Genomic DNA, 20,286 nt, shown 5'->3' with positions numbered 1-20,286 from the left:
TTACTGGAACTTTCCATCCCTGGGCTTGGGGAATCACAAAAGGAGTGGTTTGCCTTGAAAGGTCAAGGGAGACGCAGAGCTGGGAGTGAAGCACATGAGGAGAGCTGAATTCACTTGCGATTCTTGCAAAGAAACCACTTTTTAATAGTTTCTCTCTGAGTCAGACTAAAGACAATATGGCCTAATAAAAGCTTTTTTCCACTCATCTCCCATCTCCCTGCCCCCTTCCCCACCCTGTCAAAGGGAAATACGGACCTAAGCTCACACCCACACGTAAAACTGAACTGGAACATTTCCCACCGACAACAAAACAGCCTCATCCACAGCTTTTTTCTATCTGTGTTGAGCAATTTTACACAGACAGCGACACTGAGCCTAGTGAGCAACTTCCACAAGCTGGGACTCACCCCCAGAACTGGAAATGAAAGCGCTGGAACATGCAAAGAGCTTATTCCTACAAATTTGCTACATTTAGAGTTCAATTATTTGTCTTTATCAGGATGGAGGCAGAAGAGGACAGCCCCGGTGGGAACCACAGGGCATTTCTGCAACACCTCCCTCTCGAGGAACAGAGAGCAGAGCACCACAACTGCCCACCCAAGGGCCTCCCACCCTCAGGATGCTTCCCGAGAGCACCCACCCCATCCCAAACACAACAACCCATCCCCAGCTGCTGAGATGTCCCAAATGAAGGCTGACAGGCTGAGGACCACCTCAAACCAGCACATTAACAAGGGCCGGGCCGGATGGGGCTTGGAGCACCCTGGTCTATGGAAGGTGTCCCTGCCCATGGCAGGAAGTGGAATGAGATGAGCTTTAAGGTCTCTTCCAACCCAAACCAGTCTGGGATTCTATGAAACCAGAGCAGGAGCCCTCCCTGCAACAGGAGATCCTCATGGAGATCTCCAACACGATGATGTTCACCAGAGCTGGAGCCAGGCAGTGCTCACAGGCACCACTGCAGCTGACAGGCCTTGCTTGGGGTCAGACCCCTAAATATCGGCCAAGGCTTCAAGCTACCTGAATTTCCTGTCTCATCTTGGATTCAGGGAAAGCTGAAGTTTGTACAGAGGTGTAACTGGTGCAAGGCCATTCAGAGGCACAATTCCAATGGGGAATGACCTGCCCCCTCAGCATCAGCACCTTTCTGAGTCAGGGGGGAGTGAAAAGGGGAAAACACAGCAATTCACACTCAGCCTGTAGCCCAAACAGCACCTTTAGTCAGCCTCTGGATCTGCAGCTTCAAGCCTCTGGAAGTTTAGATGCCAGGTTTAATATTGACAGGCTACCTGCCAAGGGGGTTTTCCCAAAGGGAACACAATCCAGAGCAGGTTCAGTCACACATTGCAGGCCATGGCTGCCATCAAACACACCCTCAGCAGCCCAAACGAAACCAGTCTGTGCCACTGACAAAGATATTAAACAGTACCATCCTCCTACCAAAGGGAAATGACTGTTCAAGAAAACTTGAGGAGAGAAAGCTGAGACTTCAGGGTGCTTCTCCCTCTACACATCCCAGCTCCATCCCCGAGCCAGGAAACTGGGCTCAAAGAAACTATTCCATGCCATCCTGCAAGTCTGCTGGAATGATTTCATGTTCATGCAACAGTCAAAAATGTGAATTCTGTGCCGGCTCTAAACACTGTCATTAACAGGCTTTTGGGATGTGAACCGACGTTCTGGTGGTGATGATCCTCCAAGGATCCCAGCTGGGGAGCCAGGGCAGGAGGGACAACGTCCCAGAACTGCACCACACACACCATGGTCTGTGACACACATACTGTGCCTGGGGAGGGAGGACCCATTCTGAACGCTCCAGAAGAATGGAGACCACCCAGCTCACATTTAGGAGCCTCCTTTCCCTGGGAACAGAGCTGGACAATGAACTGGAGTGGCTGGAATTTCAGCACCTTGTGAAGTCTCGATGCTGTTCCTGCACAGGGAGGGTTCCCAGCTTCCTTCTGACACAGCATTTGCTCCAAGTCAAAATCAGCCAAGAGGCACAGAAATGTCTCTTCCCACCCTCCTTTGGGGTTTTTTACCTCCACAGACTCTTGACACCTTAGGATCAGCCAAGAGCTACACAAACAAGCTTTATAGTCCTGAGCTAAGCAAGGCATGGGATCAAAGTGAGTCTCCCCCAGAGCAACACAACCTCCCACTGACACCTCCTGACACCTCACACTTTGTCTCTGCTCTGCCCAGACCAGAGGTCCCTATGCCACCACTGCTGGCAGCAGGATTCCTGTGCTCCCAGTTAATATCCAAGCACCTGACACAGCATTCAGTATTTCTGCTTCCTCTGAGCTTTACTTTCTAACTAGAGCAGCTTGACAAAACATTATGCTGGACAGAAAAGAAAGAAAAAGCAATGCTGTACTCACACACAACAGAGTTAAGTCCAAAATTTCGCTTCTAGATAAGAGCAGGGATTTCGATGGGGCCAGTTCAGTGCTTTCCTAATGCTCTATTATGGAAAGGAGAACAAAAATACACCAAATCCCTGAAGACCTACGAGAAGTAACTAGTCCAGGAATAACAAAACCATGGAAAGAAAGGAGGGAGTTGGGGGAGAGATAAAGGGTGGTGGGGTTTTTTTCCCTAATCCCACTGACACATTTATTAAGCCCTTAGATTTGTGTGCATGTAACTCACAGACAACCCTGCAGGAAAAGACTTTGTCAAATGAACCTGTGCTGCATCCTGCACAGTGAAAGCTGCAGAACCCACACAGGAGCCACAAGGTGTAGGGTGCCTGACCCCTCCAGCCACCCTGCAGCCATTGGGGTTGCTCTGCAGTGACAGAGAAACCCACAGCAAAACAGAAAGTCAACATTCCTAGAGGGAGGAAAAGGTCAGCATGGGAAGGAATCAGAGTTCAGCTAAAACCAGTCACACACAGGAAGTTCAAAGTAACTCCTGTGCACTTCACAGCAAAGCAGAAGTGAAAATTAGATCTCCTTCAGGGGAGTGGTGAGGGATGGACTGAAAAGCAAATCTGCATCCTCAGTGGAAGAGCCCTGCTGAGAATAAACACAGGAGAAGGGAGCCTGTGTTTGTGGAAGCACACCTGAGGTGCTGGGGGGACTGAGCACAGCTCCAAGCCCCCACTTATGTCCCCATCACGTGCCCACCTCACGAGCCAGCTCTGACTCTCAAACCAGGGCAGGTGCTCACCTTCCTCTTTGTTGTTGGTGATGTCTTTCAGCAGCTCAGTCTTCATGCAGCCGTCTTTCCTTGGCTCTCCCTTACTCAGCACTGCTCGCTGTGGTGGGGCAGAAAAAACAGCAATATCAGGGTTGAGCTCAGTGCTCAGACACGCGTTGCATTCAAAAGAAGAGACAATCATGGACACATCCTGTTTACAGCACGGCCAAACCTCCCTCTGCAAAATAAGGCTGCCAGGAAGCTGCCACCAAGGCACAGGTCACAGATAAAACACGGCAAGGCTGGCCCCGGCTGACAGCCCAAGGAGCACAGGGGCTGCGGGCTGTGCCCAGGGCTGGCACCTCCCAGCTCTGGGTTGGATGCAGCCAGACAGATTTTCCCAGTACAACGTGCCTGGGAATCCAGCTGAGTCCATCTGCATGGAAGGCATCTCGAGAAGGTGACTCTGACTCCCCCAAAAGTTTCTAGGCTTTGGGTGGGGGAGGTAGATCTATCAGACTTCTCACTACAACCTCATTTATCAACATTTCCAGCCCATGTGCTTTTGGTGGCTTGGTTGGGTTTTTTTGCAGCTCATTCAAATGAACATCCAAAACACAAACCATCAGTCAGCTACAGCTAACTCCTCATTCATAACACCCATGTTCATTAAAGTTAATGAGCTCTATTTTTAATTCTATAGAAAGCAATTTTTCTCTTTTCTCCTCCTTTTTTAAAAAAAATTTTATGTAAAAAGGGAACACCTGCTCATCTCCTCTGCCTTTCACATGCCTGGCATCACATTGTTAGCTCAGGTTTGCAGCCTTAGTACCTTCTCTTTCTCCTTCTATTTTGAAGTAGCAAGACCAAACAACAACAAAAAAAACCCAACCAAACCTACCAAAATAAACCAGAAGGAAAACGGTATTTCAAAAATAATAAACTAGAAGGGGTCTTCACCACAGCTGTGTTTAAGGAGAGAACTGGTGTGGAGGCAGAGATGGGGAGTGCCCTGCAGAGCTGGAGGTCGGTGCCGGGTTCAGCGTGCGCCGCTGGCGCCGCCGGCACAAGAATAAGCCCAGGTCAAGCCAACTGTTGTAGGCCAGCACGGGGAGCAGATGGTGCCTGCAGCCATGCAAATCACAAGGTTTAAAGCACACTGGGTGATAAAGAAAGAAAAACAACCTGCCCACCTCCCTTCAAGCAAGTGAGGGGGATGAGACACGAACGGAGCCCGGCGTGGCAGCTCCCAAACCTTCCCACAGCAGCTCGCCCATGCCCATGCGGGGTTGTCCAGGCCTGGCAGGGGAGCAGGGCTTTGGTGCTGCTGTTTCAGTCACCAGCCCTCCTGCCAGGTTTGTGAACTCAGTGCTGCCAGAGCAGCCCCCAGCCCCACGCAGGGCTCATCCAGCCCCAAATCCCTGCGGGACTGCCCTGTCCTGCGCCCAAATGCCACCATGGCAAGGAGACACACGCTAAAGGAAGGAGGGAGAGAGATTCCTGGGAAAGCCTCCACCACCTGCCAGGCCTGGAGCTAAGAGCACTTCAAGGATGGATCCTGCAGCACAGGACAGAGGCTGTGGGTGGCTGCCCGTCCCTGCCTGTCCCCAGCCTGCCCTGAGCACAATCAGACACAAACCCAGCCCCATCTCAGTGCTCTCAGCACCAGGAACTTGTGTTCCAAGCACAGCACCTTCAGATCTCCAGTCACAGACCAAAAAGCTGCTGTGAGCATCAGAAAGCTCAGCTCAGCCCAGCCTGACACAGAACCTACCTTCAGCAGACACTGGCCAACAGTTTCCATTGAGAAATGATCATAAAACACAGCCCAAAGTCTGAGCATTGAGCAGCTGTTTTATTTATTTCTTTGCTGAGCCAGTAATATATATCCTTGCTGCAAACATGAGCTTGTAAACCCTACCTCTCCTCTAGCCAGACCTCTTGTAAACTGGGAGTAACCTCGGTTTTTCTCATGGACTATCCTGCTGCAAGACTTGAGCAAAGAGAGCTCTGAGTGCTCGAGGGCACCCCTGGCTCCCACCACAGCCAGGGGCACCCAGGCCCTCGCCACAGGCACCAGCAGCAAATAAAGAGCCTCAGTCAGTCTAACAGGGACCAGTTTGTTTTCCCAACCTTTGTTGCAACAAGGAGAGGTCTTGATATTCCTGCTACTACACTGACTCATACAAGAAGCCCCAGGATTTCCAGAGGCCATTCTTAGCCATCTGAGCCTAAGCTTTTCTGCATTTTCTAAGCACTACCCTCACTCCACATATCGCCCACACTCTCCCTTCCACAGAGGCGTTGCTGCTGCTCGCCCATGAAGAAAAGCCACTGCAGGAACCCTGGAGTCAATCAGACCTTGACCACCCTCCCTCCTCACTGCAGTCACCAGGAGCTCAGAGCTGCCTGCCCAGCTCTCAAAGCAGAATTCCCAACTCCAAGCGAGAAACCACCACTTTTGTCCTTTAAGAGAACAAAAGCTGGGTGCCAAGGCAAGGCTGGCTGAGGTGGCATCTCACAGGCTCTCCTGCTTCCTATCTCAGAGACAAATCAGAGGTGACAACGTTACAACTTCCCAACAAAAACTCGGCATCGAGGTAGAAAATAAAATAATAATTAAAAAACAAAATAAAAAGCCAACTGTGAATTTTGAAGCATTTTTTGATCAGAAGGAAGCTACAGGAAACCCCTGCGAAGCACTCGAAGCCTCGTCCCCCCAGGCCAGCGCTCTCCCGTCCTTGCTCCATCAGCACCCGGCAGATGCGCCCAGCACCGAGGGGCACCCACGGGGCACCCAGGACCATTCATTCCCACCCAGCTCCACCCAGCCAACTTAGCACCAACTTCACCGCCAGTGTCAATACCTCCAGCTTTTGTGTGTATGTGTGTGTGTGTGTGTTGGGTTTTTTTGCCCTCCCCTCCCTTAAATCCAGAGCAAACTTCCCTTTCTGCTCACCCTCCCCATGCCCCATCCGTCCGCTCCCGATTGGCAGGGAAATCCTATACCCACCCTCCCCGCCCCCGCCGAGAAATGTCTGCTCTTGCAGCAGTCCCAACAAAGCCAACTGCCAAGCACACGCTGCTTCACAATAAAAGTCTCACTCGCTCCATTTATTTTTTTCCTCCTTTCCCCCTTTCCCGCAGCCGTCTGCCTCCATTCCCTCGCCCACCCCACACTGATTATTAACCATCCGTGGCTGGACAACCTCCATAAAGAGCACACACCACCAGCCACGAAGCGTTCTTGCCCCCCCCCAACCCTTAATTTTTAGGTTTCAAAGGGTAGAAAAAATTAGTGCATCTGAAGAAAGACTGATTGGGTCTTTGAAAGGGCTTTAAGAGCCATGAGGAGCCAAGCAGAGGGGCTACTGCTGGTTTAGTTTTTTCCTCTCTGCCTCTGTTTACAAGAAAACAAGCTTCCTCTCCTCCATGAGGTCTTTGGAGGGGATGGAAGACAGGTCAGACCGGCCATGGAAAGGCTCTGCAGCATTTCCAAACAGATGATGACTACAAACTACAGTGGTGCCTTTAAAACAAAACAAACAAAAACCAAAAAGCAAAAAAAGCCCACCAAGGGGGGAAAAAAAAAAAAGAAAGGGGAAAAGAAAGAAAAGAAAAAGAACAAAGCTGGGAAACACAGAAAGAGCTTTCACAGCCTCCTCTCCATGGCATTTTCATCAGCCATCCGGGTGCCCTTCGCAAAGGTCCAAACAGGTTTTATAGGCAAAGACAACACATGCACAGCAAAACTCCAACATATTGCAGCTTACCAAGCCCAAGGGAGCAGAGTTACATCATGAGCCCGAGCTCTCTGCTCTCCCGGCAGCCCGGGAAGGAGCGCAGGCTGAGGTGCCAAGATGTCTACCTTCACCAGGGTCTTTTTTTTTTTTTTTTTCTTTTTTTTTTTTTTTTATGTCTTAAAAATCAACGGTCTGGGAACCTGAGGCTCGGCAGCAGCGTTGCTGTGAGCAGAGCCGTGCACACACAGCAGGTCCATCTGGAAGAGGGCTGGGAGCAGGAGACCCCTCAAAGTGGCCCGTTCCCATCCGGGGCAGCAGATGCACCAACACCTCTGCGGGATGGCCAGCACTGATCCTGCCTGGAAGCCTCCAGCTGGTCACCAACCCCTCTGAGGTGACACCAGACCCCACTCAGGACACAGCCCCAGGGAAAGCTCCCACCAGCCAGGAAAACGAGGGCTGCAGCAACGCCGGAGCAAGGCACAGGCAAATCTCTCAACAAATGATGCAACCCCAGCAGCAGCAGATTCTTATTCACTCATTTTTTCCCTCCTTCTCCTAAAAAAACAATAAATAAAAATAACACAACCCAAACCAGCCTGCTCATAATAACCTTTGCCTTGAAGAGAAGACAAACATTTTGTAGTTAATTATATAGGAAGTAATGATTAAGAGAATGTTTGTAGAAAGAGAGTGTTTCTTTTGTAGGCACGGGGAGGCTGCTCATTTCAGATCTCGCCACTGTGCTTGGGCAAGGCCTGGGCTCAAGGCTCGTGGGGACGCTGACCACGGGCCTGTCATTAGAAACAACGGAAGCATTTGATCTGGAGAAGGAAAGAAACACAACCACCAGCATACCTGGCCTACAAAGCAGTCACCAGTTTCAAAGCTCCTTTTTTTCAGGCTAAGGCCACTTCCTTATAAGCCTCATGCAATCATGTGAACATGGAATTTTATCTGCAGCTCACAACAAGCACTGCCCTCAGCCTGAAGTTTGCTCCCAAATCAAATTCTTTGCCATGCTTTTGTCTCCTGAAATCCTTTCACCCAGACTCTTCTCCATAGAAAAGAAACATTTCCTTCTCAACCCCCATGTCCTCTCTCCTATTCCAGCCGCACACGTCAACTCCCCAGAAGGGGGGAAGCACAGAAAGAGGTGCAAGTCCCTGCATGCAACAGCTGGGAACACGGAGACACGTGCACGAAACACAACAGGACTTAAAGTGACTTCTCCCAAGGCAAGGCATTCCACGACGGCGTGCAGGCTTCAGGCAAGGGGGGTCTGCAGAGCCCGTGCCCTCCTGGAAAGGGGAGATCGATTTACACTTCCTCACTGCTTCCAGGCCCATCTAGCTGCATCCCAGTAGAGTTAAAGCCAGTGCAACTTGTGTGTGCAGGCAAATGTAAATCCAGAGCAGACAAAGGCGTCCCCTCCTTCCATGGGCTGAGGGTAGCAAGGAGTCCAGCTGCTGCCTGCCTTCTCCTAGCCCCCAGAAGGGGAGGGGGGGAAGAAAACCCTAAAATGGAGACCAAGATTCATCACTATCTCTAGCAAAAGCAAACCAGCCATTTCAGAAACACCCAGTCCCCAGGAACTGGCTGAGCCAGGACAAAACCAGAGCACCAAGAGGAGCCTGGAGCAAGCAGAATCCAGCAGTCCAGGGCAGGGGAGCTGGGAGGCAGCTCATCCCCATCAATGGGGCTCAGGTACCTCTTCAGCCTCCACTCTCCTCTTCCTCCCACCCAAAAGCACCACAGCCAGCAGAGCTGGTCCCTGTCCCCCTGCTCATCCCCACAGTGCCCAGCCAAAGGGCACATGGGGCAGCAGAGGAGGGAAAGCCCCTCGTGGGTTCCTGTGGGACCACAAGGACCTGGCTGAGCTGCCCACACCACCTCCACCTGGGTCACCTCCGGCTGTGGAGCGGCCAAGCAGCGAGACAGCAGTGCCTGCGAGCCGGGAAAGCGGACGGAGAGAAGGGGGGAAAAAAAAGACAAATAATAATGAAAATAATCATAATCATAAAACTTGCACCCTCGGGCCTGTCCCTCTAATAACTACAGCAAAACCTCACCAAGGCCTTACTCTGCTGGAGGGCGAGAAAGCGACACAGCGCTGCCCAGCACCCGAAGTCCTGGAGGTGGGAGATCCTCACACCCTCTCCTCCATGGCCTACGGGCTTCGTCCCCGGCGTGGGGCCTGGTTTTTCTGCTCTGTCATTAAGAGTGGAGCCTGGTCTTTTCCTTCAATCCCAAGAATTGCACGGAATTAGATCATCTTTCTGGCTCGCCTCCCCCTACAGGCAGCTCCCGAGCATGCTCAGCGCGGCCGCGCTGCCATTTCATAACCGCATTGTTTACGGACACACGGACCTGCCATCTTTTGACAGGGACACAGGGCCCGTGTCCCTGCCCAGCGCCCCGGCCCCCGCCACAAACACCCCCTTGGGGGAAGGCAAACTGCGAAACCTTGGACAAGTAGAAGCCTGGGGGGTGATGGTGGTGGGTTTGTTGTTTATTCTGGTGGGTTTTGTTTCTTTTTTCTCCTTTTTTTCCTCCTTGATTTAGGTGAAAATCCACCTGCTTTGGAGGGAGAGGTTAACCCCTGTGGGGGCTGTGGGGAGGAGGAACTCGCAGGGCTCGATGCAGAATGCCAGCCATGATTTTTAGCTTCTTCGAATCACAACTGTGCTTCGATGTCACCTAAAAATGTAATCCCCAGCCCAGTCTGCCATCCTCTGCTGAGCCTTCCTCTGTGAGAGAAGGGGTTGGAAATATGGTATTTCCCTTAAATAAACAAGTTGGCTTAGTCCCAGCACATACAGTTTTCTCCTTTAAATGCAAACCAGAGTATTTTTGCAGGCACACAGGAAAACGAGGAGAGGAGGAGGGGAAATGTTCCTCATTTAACACCAAGAACTCCATGAAAAGCCTTGCAAGGTTGCTCAGAGCCCCACTCCGTTCCAGCCCTCTCCCCGTCTGTGCTGATCATACTTCACAGGTGAAAGCAGCTCTGACTTACGACAGAGAGAAAATGCCAGAAGAGCTGGAGGTTTCCTCATCCTTGGAACAAGGACAAGTTGTGAAAAGCTTCCTTTGCAAGAGGCACTGTGCTGCTTGGGCACAGTATGGCAGCATTGCAGGGAGGACACTTGCACGTCAGACCTTCTTAACCCCCACTGCCTCAACCCTTCTCCACGTCCTTCCCCCTCCTGATGGGGACTGAAGGAAAAACATAAATAAATCACCTGGTTTGGGGGATGCAAGCTGTTGTGTTGGAGTCCAGGATATTTTTTAAAAGATTGCTCAACATTTTCTCCCCTTCTATATTTTCCTTTTCTTTTTTTTTTTTTTAATGGATACTTTCCAATTAGCTCGTACAGTTTGAGAGCTTCGCTCCTGCTCCTTTCCTGACTACTGTAAATCCTGGCACGCTGCCCCCCTCCAGGACCAACACCACCCTACAGCAAAGCCAGACACGTATCCTCCACCCGAGGGACCAAGGAGCTCACACGGGCACAAGAGGGACAAATCCCACTGGAAACACGAGGGGCCACAAGGGTCTGCAAAGAGGGGCTGGTGTCAAAACTCTGAATTCAGAGGAGTCAGAGAAAATAACTGGCTGAAAATGGGAGTTAAGGATTATAAACTCAGGGATTCGTTTCCAAATCACTGACATTCCATGTCACTGCAGGAACATATGGTCCTCCAAGGCTTGCAAGCAGGGAGCACACGCCATCAGTGCCCCAAGCCTTTGGGCTGACCCCAACACACGGTCACTCTCCTGCTGCGGCCATTCCTCGACCACTCTCAGCTCCAGGAAAGAAAAAACTTGGGGAAAAAGAAGAAAAAGGAAAACAAAGGGGACCAGAAGAAATAAAGCCAGCCCTCCCCCAAACCAGCTGGCCAGGAGAGTGAAGCTCCTTAAAACTCCTTGTTTACCTGAATAAAACAACTCGCTGCCATTGCATGAGGTGCACACAATCCTCTTTCCTTAGGAGATGGCACCACATGGGAGAGCTCAGGGGAGCCAGACCATGGAGCTGCCTCTGCCCCCTGCCCAGGGCTGGTCCCACAGAGGCTGAGGGACAGGTGTATGGTCCGCGACAGAGCCAGTTCTACCCAAACATGTTCTGGGACAAGGGCAAGAGCTCATGCTGGCACTGCACAGTCAGTTAAATACATGAAACGGAACAAAACCAAGACCCAAAGGCCCCACTTTGGGCTCTTAACCCTTGCTGAGAAGCAGTGCCAAGCCCAGACCTCGGCTGCTCTCTTCCCTCCAAAGTAGGTCAGGCTTTTCTGCGTCCCTGCAGACGCTTCCAAAGGGCCCCAGCCGGCAGGGACGGAGCGTTGGGTGCTTTCAGCCGGTGCCACACAGGTGTCACTGTGGTCACCACCACACAGGAGCACACCTCACACACCTCAGCGGGTTTTTGGCTGTCTCCTCAGCCTTCATCAAGCCTAAAACCCATTTTCTCCCTGGGTGGAGCTGCTCAGGCAGCAGGTCAAGGCCTCAGCTCTTCACTGTTAAAGAGAAATCTCATCTCTCTCCTCGTGACTTCTGATGCCTTTTCCTTTTCTTCTGGATGATGAACAATGAGCACATTTATAGTTCAGTGGAGACACGATAGATATTTAGATCAGGTATCACAGACTGTCCTGTGTAAGCTTCCTAATCTTTTAAATGCCATCTTCACATCTTGCTCCTTGCTTGAAAATTCAATATTGTGTCTGCACTGCAGCTTTGAGGGTCTCCCTGGAGCACAGCAAGCTCAGGCCAGTGTTTTGCAGGGGTGTCCGTGCCTTCCACGGCCCTGGGACCTTCTGTGTCCATCCCAAATCTCACCAAGGTCTGTGGCAGCCAACAGAGTTCTTGCACTAACACAAATCACAGGGCAAAAAAAAAAAAAAAAAAAATTTCCCAAGGGCAAAACCAGGGGGCTGGATTTTAAAATATGTTGCAGACATGGACCTCCTGCCATGAAATCAACCGGGGATGTTTCCTTTTAATCAGCTGTTTCCTTGGATTGCTACTATGAAGAAAAGGGGAAAAAAAAAAAAAAAAAAAAAGAAGAAGAGAGGGGAGGAAGTCACCCGAAAATAAAAAGGATTGTTTCTTCCTGGTAAAATTTTGTTGGCTCTGGCCTCCACCCAAGTGAGCCATAGGCAGAGGCTGTCAAGAGACCCAGTGAGGAGGTGCCATGTGGCCACAGGCCCTCTCCTCCCCTTCAGAAGATCAGTCTTCGAGCACCTCGGACACCCAAAGCTTTGCTCCTTTTTCTTCTAAGAGCTACAAGCAGGGAGGGCTCCTTGGAGAATTTTCCAGAAACTTCACACTTTAAAAGCACAAACAAACCCTAAAAATACCCAAAAAAAGCCCAAAACCACACCAACCCCAAGCAAGCCTCCCCACCCCAGGAGACAAACGAAAGGCACGAAGGAACAAAGCCCGAGGTTTCCCGGAGCGATGCCGGGTGCTGAGGCCCCTCGGAGCCCACGGCACAGCCCCTGGAACAGCCATCCCAGCAGGATGGAGCATCCCAGCCCGCCTGCCCTCCCGCACACGGGGCAGCCGAGCGCAGGAATATCCAAACAAATGAACAAATAACCCCGGCCATGCTTCCCCGGCCTCTGCTCCTCCTCTCCAAGGCTTCTCCTTGCCCGGCAGGACACAGCCTGCCCTGCCAGGGCCTCACCAGGCACGGGAGGTGGACGGACCCTGCGGTACCTGCGGGCAGCTGTTGTCTTCTTCTGGTGAAGACTCCAAGAGTTGCATATTCCAGATCCTCATGAGCAGTGATTCAGTTTCTGCTCATGTGATAAAGCTCCCTCTACAGAGTGAGCATGCCCAGAAGAGCCCATTTCACTGCTCCCTCCACTGCAGCCATTTCACAGAGAACCTGCCGGCTCCAGGGCGTCCATTGGAGCGCGATTATCCCGGGCATCCCGGGGACGCACCGGTAATGCAGATCATCTGTCAACTTTCTGACAGGGCGCCAGGCCTCAAAACTGATCACTTGCCTGAAAAAAAGAGAAAGCTTTTTAAACCAGAGTGCTGTCCTGTGGCCTTCAAGAGTAGCACTTGCCCGTGGGAAAAGGAGAGGCAGGAGGGACACGGAGGGATGTGAGTGGCTTGGGGATGTCCCCGGGCTGATTTTGTTGTGCTTAACAAAGCCCCTGACCTCTGAGAGCTGGGATGAAGGCACATGGGTTAAACTGATGCAGTGAGCAGTGTCCAAGACAGTGTCTTCGAGATCCGAACTGCTGATCTGAAAGGGAGATCATTTTCACTTTGGGGATTAATAACCTGACCTGGTACAACTGACTTTAAAAGGGTATCACAAACACAGTCATGGAAAAGCGGGGGGGGAATGGAATGAAGGGACATCTTCATGGATCCATCCTCATCCTCACCCTAATGAAGGGATAGTTCACTTCAAAGTGCAGGAGCTCTAAGATCAACCTATGTCAAACCCTACGATACTGCTGGCCCAGCCAGCAAGATAACAGAAGAAATTTTAACTTCAAAATAAAAGTAGTTTGACTCTGTTCCACTTCACCATTAAGCATAAACTCTTGGCAACCTTCATATCTGCTCAGGCTCCCAGTAAAACTGCCAGAGCAGCTCGCAGGAACATCTGTAAGCAGAGCTCGGCTGGAAGGGATTCAAGGAAGACTGGCATTTATCGAAGGCAGGAGCAGGAGGCTGCTGGAGCCGGGTGTCAGGCTGGAGAACCTCCCCCCGAGCAGGGGGAGGGCGGCCGGCAACCTCAGGGAAGAGGCCAGAAGGAAAAGGAAACTCCGACATGGCCCCGTGGCACCACCCGCATGCTCCTGGCCAAAGGAAAAACAGCTTTCCAAAAGAGGAGAGCACAGGAGAGCGTCCTCCTTAAGAGACAGAGTTCTCTTTAAGAGCAGAAACTAAAGTGAAGACGAGTGGAGTGTAACGTGTGACAGTGAGCTGGGGAGGGCAGGGAGCAGCCTGCACTGTAGGGAGGGAGAAGCCATCCAAATCCATAGGGAGGTTTGGAGGAGCCCGGGGATGGTGTCTGCCCTGCCCCAGCACCAGACGAGTCCAGGCCTCAGCACAGCACAAAGCCATGGCCAGCTCTGCCAGGCTGGAAACATCCACAAGCCACGTTTCCTCCAGTCCCAGCAGCTCTTTCACCACCGTGGCCAGGCACATTTGCAGAGCTGCAATAATGAAAGCAGCAAAGAGCTGCTACAGATCTCCCTCGGCCATGAGGATGTTGTTTTCCTCTCCACACTCTGGAGAAGTTTCACTACTAAACAGTTAAAACACACAAGGCTAAATCGAGATGATTGAAATTCATAGGCAAGGAGTATTTGAGGTGACAGTATAAAGAAAGGATCACTCCTTCACCCACTGGGTTTTTGTTTGATGTGAATCTTAAGTTTTAATATACACAAAATGAGATTTTCCTGGCCTTTCTCTCAGCCGCTGAGAGGTGTAGAGGTAACTCATTTAAAGACAAATTCAAAAATCCCCAAACAAAAGCAACAAACCCTGGCTATTCAGAGAGAAGTTGCATTATCCACCGCATCGAAAGATTACTGTACTTCAAACCAAAGATGGTTTTAAAACAGTTGACGTGCTGCCCTTCCTTGCAGCATGAAATTACCAAGCTTTCATTAAAAACCCAGAAATAGAAACGAAGATATTAACAAAGGCAGTGTCAATGATCCACCACAGTCAACATTCCCTTTCCGAGACCGGCAGCACAGCCGCAGCCTCCCCACTGCATCTCCACACCAGACATGTTTTCACTGCTGAGGTTAAATATACACTGAGAGCAGATGCTACCAGAGACGCTTTTCACATCTCATGGCCATCCTTGAAAGCACTAAACACTGTTTAGAAACAAAAAGGAAAAAGCAGAGCTCGTCAGGGCACTGCAGATGCTTCAACAACCAACTTGAGTAAAGCAATCGATCGGCGTTGTAGCAGCATCTCTGCCACAGGGAATGCCTGGGTGTCAGTCAGTGAAACCTGACATTTATGTCATCCAAAAGGAGCAAGAAGCTCCCAGGGCACAGCCATTGGCTGTGGGAGAGGTGCCTCCTGCCTGGGACCCCCTTGTCCCTCCTTGGCAGGGGTCAGGTGCTGCACACCAGCAGTCACAGACCCATCTCCAGGCTGGCTGTGGAAGAGGTTTTGCTGCTGATGGAGGATGAGAACAGGCCCGTGCCCCGAGAAGCTGTGCCCTTTATTTAACCCAAGTGCTCTCCAGCAGCCTTCCCACCATGCCTGACACCCCCCTTTCCAAACATTCCTCACAGGGCCCACAGATTACAGGGTATTTTCACTCCACGTCTCTCTGGCCTCCCTTCTCTGATGGAAGGCTCGAACATCCCTTTCAGAAATTCCACATTTTCAGGAGGAAGGGAGCAGCACAAACACCTCCCTTCACAAAGGACACCGGGTTCCTCAGGGCTCTTGCTTAATGACACCATTAAGTCCAGCATTTTCACAGCTCCCTTGCAGGGGAAGCCAAAGTGGGAGGCAAAGGGAGGTTTTTCTTTTTATAGGAAGAACAATATTTAGCTCTGCAAAATACAGAGGGTTTTCCTTACTTCCTTTTTTCCATCAGGCTCCTCTTCTTGCAGACCCTCCAGCTGATCAAATCTGATGCTCCCTTTCAGCCTCCTCGGAAGCAATCCCAAAAGCACAACAAGCTGAAGGGACTTTGGGTATGAGATGAGCATTTCTGCAGGAATCCCGATTGTTTCTGCACTGCTATAAACCATTCTCCAGCTCCACCACAAGCTATTCAAATGTTCCTTTCGCTCTTCAACCATGATATCCAACATTTCTTAATCAGAATGTCCCAGGGCACACTGGGTATTCCCCAGTATCCTCCAATGTGCACCTCCAGGCTCAGGTAACAGCTTTGGAAGAACAGGCAGTCATTAATGCATCTGTTGGAATCACAGCTTTCCCTGCCTTTCAAAACCTGGTTTTTTTCCCCCCAAAGCTTCCAAGCAATCTCCCTTCCTTCCCCCCTTTTCCCCAGCAGAGCTGAAAACTGTTTTTACTTAATAGGAAACAAGAAATGTTCTCCGGGACGTTGCATTGAGTACATCATACACACTAAAAAGGAAAAAAAAAGGAAAAGAAAAAAGATCCTCTTGGACAGCAATTGAGATGTGAGCTCTCTGGGAGATGTTGCTATGTTTTGATAAGAATATGTGTTGAATATTTCATTTACAGGGCAATCCTAGAACTTTATTTAGCAGCATATTGGCCAGACAGCTGTAATTTAGAACATACTGTATTCCTAACAGTTCCCAATTATAAATTCCTTCAGCTTTAACTTACAGTAACCACAGCTCCTTCTATTTTGGAACTCTAAATCCACCATTTCTCCCCTGCATTCAGCTATGGCATAGCAAGAGCTCCTACAGTACAAACACAGCCTTGCTGCAGAAGGGTCCTAAATCCAGCATGCTACCCCCAGCACAGCGAGCAAGTTTGTGCTTCCAGCACACTCACTGCTCCACAGACAAATGTTTTATTGGTTTATTTGGGGACAGTGGCCCCATTTGTCAGTGCAAAGCCATCCTGCAGTGCCCTGCCAGCAGCAGGCTGGGAAAATGGCTGTGCACATTCCATCCTCCTCCTGCTGCAACAAGCGCTGGAGATCCTGCCAACGAGCCTCACGTGTTCAGTGTGGCCCTGTTCTTTGACCTCACACCTATTTTTTTTAAGGATTAAGGCACTGACATGAAAATAAGCAAGTTCTTCACTGGAGGAGAATCAGTGCTCCACGAAGCCTTTGTGTCTCTCCCCACATCGTGAGCTCCTATGGAACAGTGCCCGTTGACGGCTCTCCCAGCGATCCTGCTGACTTTATCAAATTTCTGCAAGGAACAGAAGGAGCAGATGAACTCTGTAAAAACAAAGCTCCTGCCTCCATGCAAATATCCCTGGTTAAGAGGAGCGGAGAAATAGAGCGAGCATGATGTGTGTACGGAATTGGCTCCACAGACGCTGCTTCTCAGCAACTGCCATAAGGTGGCAGTGGGTCTTTAAGGCTACCTTACACCTTCCCACAGCACAATAGGAATTAGCACACCAGTGGGCTTCCAGCAGCTGAAACTGATTAAGTCCAATTTCCTCATCAAGGGAACCAGACCCTACATGAAAACTTGGGGCTGAGATCACCTCCACTGCCAGAGTCACACAAGGAGGAAAAGCCACCAGGGTGAATTCTGCAAAGCCATAAAGGCAGCCCCCATCTGAGCCAAAGAAAATCAGCCCCTTTTCCCTCTCTCTGTACAATCACAAAGCTGTTTGTTTTACAGAAACGCTTCTCTTTGTGCATTCATCCAGCCATAAACAAGCCAGTGACCATTAAAGAGTAGGAGAAGTTCTGCCTGGCCAGCAAGCTGGGCTCCAGCAGGATTTTATGCAGGGAACATAAAAGCCAGCTCAGTAAGCAAGCTGCTCACCAGCTCAGCACAGGGCTGAGGTAGCAAAACAGGCCCAGAAAGCACCGAGGAAGAGTTGGGTTCACAAGAAAGATGGAACCAGGCAATAAACAGGCAAGTAGCTTTAGGTAATGAAGAGACTCATCATGCAGAATGCCCATCACCAGGGACACAGCAATAAAATCAAATCTTTGCCAGTCACCCCCTGAACCATGCTGTGGAAAGTGGCCAGAGTTGCCCTGAAGGAAGAGCTGATCTACCTTACAGCACACAGACAGCCCATGATCACAGAGATTTCTGTTCAGAAAGTCAAACACATAACTCTGTACCACCCAAGGATTCACAGTGCCCTGACAGAGCAAACCCCTTGCCTTACCTGTCTCTACAGCCAGGCCGGAATGCCGGGTGGGCCCCCTGTGTCACACCTCCCATGTGTGAGGGGACAGGTCAGAGGGAGCTGACTCCACACCAACTCCACACCAACCCAGAGCTCCCCTACACCTCGCTAACACAAACATCCAGAGCCAATGTAAATGTTTTATTGGCACCTCACCACGCAGCGTGCTTGTACAACAACTGGAGTCAATCGGCTCGTGCAGCACATACCTGCTGGTGCTTACACATTCCTTGTAAAAAGCTGGCAACTACGGGTGAAATCCAAGAGCCCAACCGAGCACAACTCGCACTGCCTTCCCCCAAACCCACTCACCAACACATTAAACCCCTGCAAGAAGCACAGAAAAATCCCTCAGCCAAAGGAATAAACGTGCATATTCCCTCCTCTCCATGCCAGTTTGGAGGACCTGATGTGGCAAGGTTTCTTTGCCATCACTGGAATGCAAAATAAGTCTGAAAGAGGGGAGTTTGAGCTTAACATTCTTTCACCCTCCCACAATCCCAGACGGATCTGGGTTTAAACTGCTCAGAGCAGGTCTGAGCCCTGTGAGGCTCCCCATTAATAATAATTAGCGCCCGAGCCCACGATGAGACACAATCACGTGCCTGCCAATATGAAGGCTCAGCCCTGGCTGCAGCCCCTGCCTGCTGTCACCTCATGTCACCACCCTGACATTACACAGGTCCCTTCCTCACGCAGGCCCGCCAGCCAGCAAAGGTCAGTATTCCAAACCCCTCCCCGCGGATCCGCAGGAAGCGTTTGAAGCCATCTCGTGTCAGTGGTTTAACTACGCTGCTTTTGAATCAATTCCAACAGTTTTCACTCCATCCGGTCTCCTGGCTCCCCCAGCCCAGGGGCACGGCAAGGAACCGATGGATTTGCCCTACCTCCATCCCGGCTGCGGGTCCCTCCAGGTCCTGACTCCAGGCCTATCCCTCCTCCAGCCACAAATCCATCTCACTCCATGGGTGCAGCCTCCACCCCGGAGCATGCTCAGTACGGGCTGATCTTCAGCCATTTCAGAGCTTTAATGAAATGTAAGCATAAGGAAGTGTCATTAGCAAAAAAAAAAAAAAAAAGGGGGAAAAAAAAAAAAAAGGTGCAGGATTCATCCCGATCCAGCCAACCTTCCTCTTCCCATCCTCTTGTCAAGGAGGTGAAGCTCTCACTGCAGGGATCGCAGGCATTTTTAGGCAGCAAGCATCTCGTTTTAGAACAAAAGCAAGGAAAATCCTGTCTCAGGCAAGCCTTGTGCAAGAGGAGCATTTCCCAGTGACACTCAAACCAGCCAATTTGTCACTCTGGGCCTTCCACAAATTACAATGTTTTCATGAAATGCCATTAATATTATTTTTTCCCCCAACAGGCTTCAAGCAAGGCTTTTAGCTGGCAATGCAAATAGTGCTTCCCAGCCATCTTAAAGCTAAACCTACCCCAGTCTACCCTAAGCTCCTTGAAGGTTATTTTAACTCCATTTGCAACAAAGTTAAACAGCAGGATGAAAGAGGAGGAAAGAGAGTGCAGTGTAACACATTTCATGCTATGCTTTCCTAAGGACCTGAATTTTAAGAGAGGTTTGTTTTTCACTCATCAGCCCTGAAATTCCTCCATCATTGCCTTGTCCCCTCGATGCAGTAGGACTGTTTCAAGGAAGAACTAATAGAGGATTTTTTTTTTTTAAATCCTTCCCAGGTTTTCAAACAACAAAATATGAAAGACACACAATGTTGGAGCACACCTGGGGAATGCAGCCCTGCATACTCTGAGTGATCTGCACATGGAGCTTGACTATTCCTTAAAAACTTGTATTTCCCCACATATCCTTTGCATGTCTCCTACAGATCCCTTCCAGCTCACTGAACTGCTCCAGAAAGCAAAGACAGTTGGTGCAAAATAAAGCTTTGCCAGGGCAAAAAGTGGTTATTCAATCCCAACAAAGTTGGAACATATATATCCTGTTCCTCATGTTGGGCCCAGGCCAAAACCAACTCTGGATGTTGAAATCCGTGAATTGTATGTGCTCTGCCGAGCGATGTTCGCTTCCTGTGGCACACGAGCAGTGTCTCCCCAGAGCTGGAGTTTGAGGAAAATTCAAAAATAAAACGATTTACTTTATCAACGCAGCATTTCAGGAAACACCAGGGTGGCAGCTGAACACCAAACCAGCTTTTTTCCTGAACAGAACTTCCAAGGGAATCACAACAGCACTACAGCCGTTCTGTACAATGCCACAAGCCAAGTTCAAGCCAAGATTTTCATCAGGCCCCAGCACATCTGTGCCAGACGCACTACGCAAACAACTCATGACGTTGTTCCCTCATCCCTTCCCTGATAAATACAGCCCAGTCCTCAACACCAAGCCACAGCTTTTTAGCGAATTCTTTGGGACCGTGTCCGCCTCGGGAGCGCCAGGCAGCCTGGCACGCCAAGCGCTGGCGAGCTGCTTTTTACTGAAATATTTTTAGAGCACAAAACATTTGGTAAAGTGACCCAGGATAAACCACACTAATTCAGCGTGCTGAGCTCCCCTCAGACCTCTCTTCCTGC

The 20,286-nt window shown here is 50.4% G+C and overlaps 1 protein-coding gene across 16 annotated transcripts in view; it reads right to left on the bottom strand.

Moving 5' to 3' along the window:
* The window catches only part of EHMT1 (euchromatic histone lysine methyltransferase 1), a 110,831-nt gene that overhangs the window by 59,736 nt on the left and 30,809 nt on the right, over positions 1–20,286 (bottom strand). For 6 of the 16 annotated variants that reach the window (XM_017740305.1, XM_017740302.1, XM_017740295.1 and 3 more), the window contains exon 2: positions 3,178–3,265. In XM_017740305.1, the coding sequence (XP_017595794.1) occupies positions 3,178–3,223 (46 nt within the window). In that variant the 5' untranslated portion in view covers positions 3,224–3,265. Of the gene's footprint in view, positions 1–3,177; positions 3,266–6,106; positions 6,145–6,920; positions 6,944–7,748; positions 8,379–8,962; positions 9,135–12,586; positions 12,907–18,626; positions 18,727–20,286 lie in introns of those variants that run through there. The other 10 variants (XM_017740300.1, XM_008638319.2, XM_017740298.1 and 7 more) reach the window with 10 other exon arrangements.

Source organism: Corvus brachyrhynchos, unplaced genomic scaffold (assembly GCF_000691975.1).
Source record: "Corvus brachyrhynchos isolate BGI_N302 unplaced genomic scaffold, ASM69197v1 scaffold305, whole genome shotgun sequence".
Classification (NCBI taxonomy): Eukaryota; Metazoa; Chordata; class Aves; order Passeriformes; family Corvidae; genus Corvus; species Corvus brachyrhynchos.
This window is presented reverse-complemented; position numbering and strand designations above follow the sequence as displayed.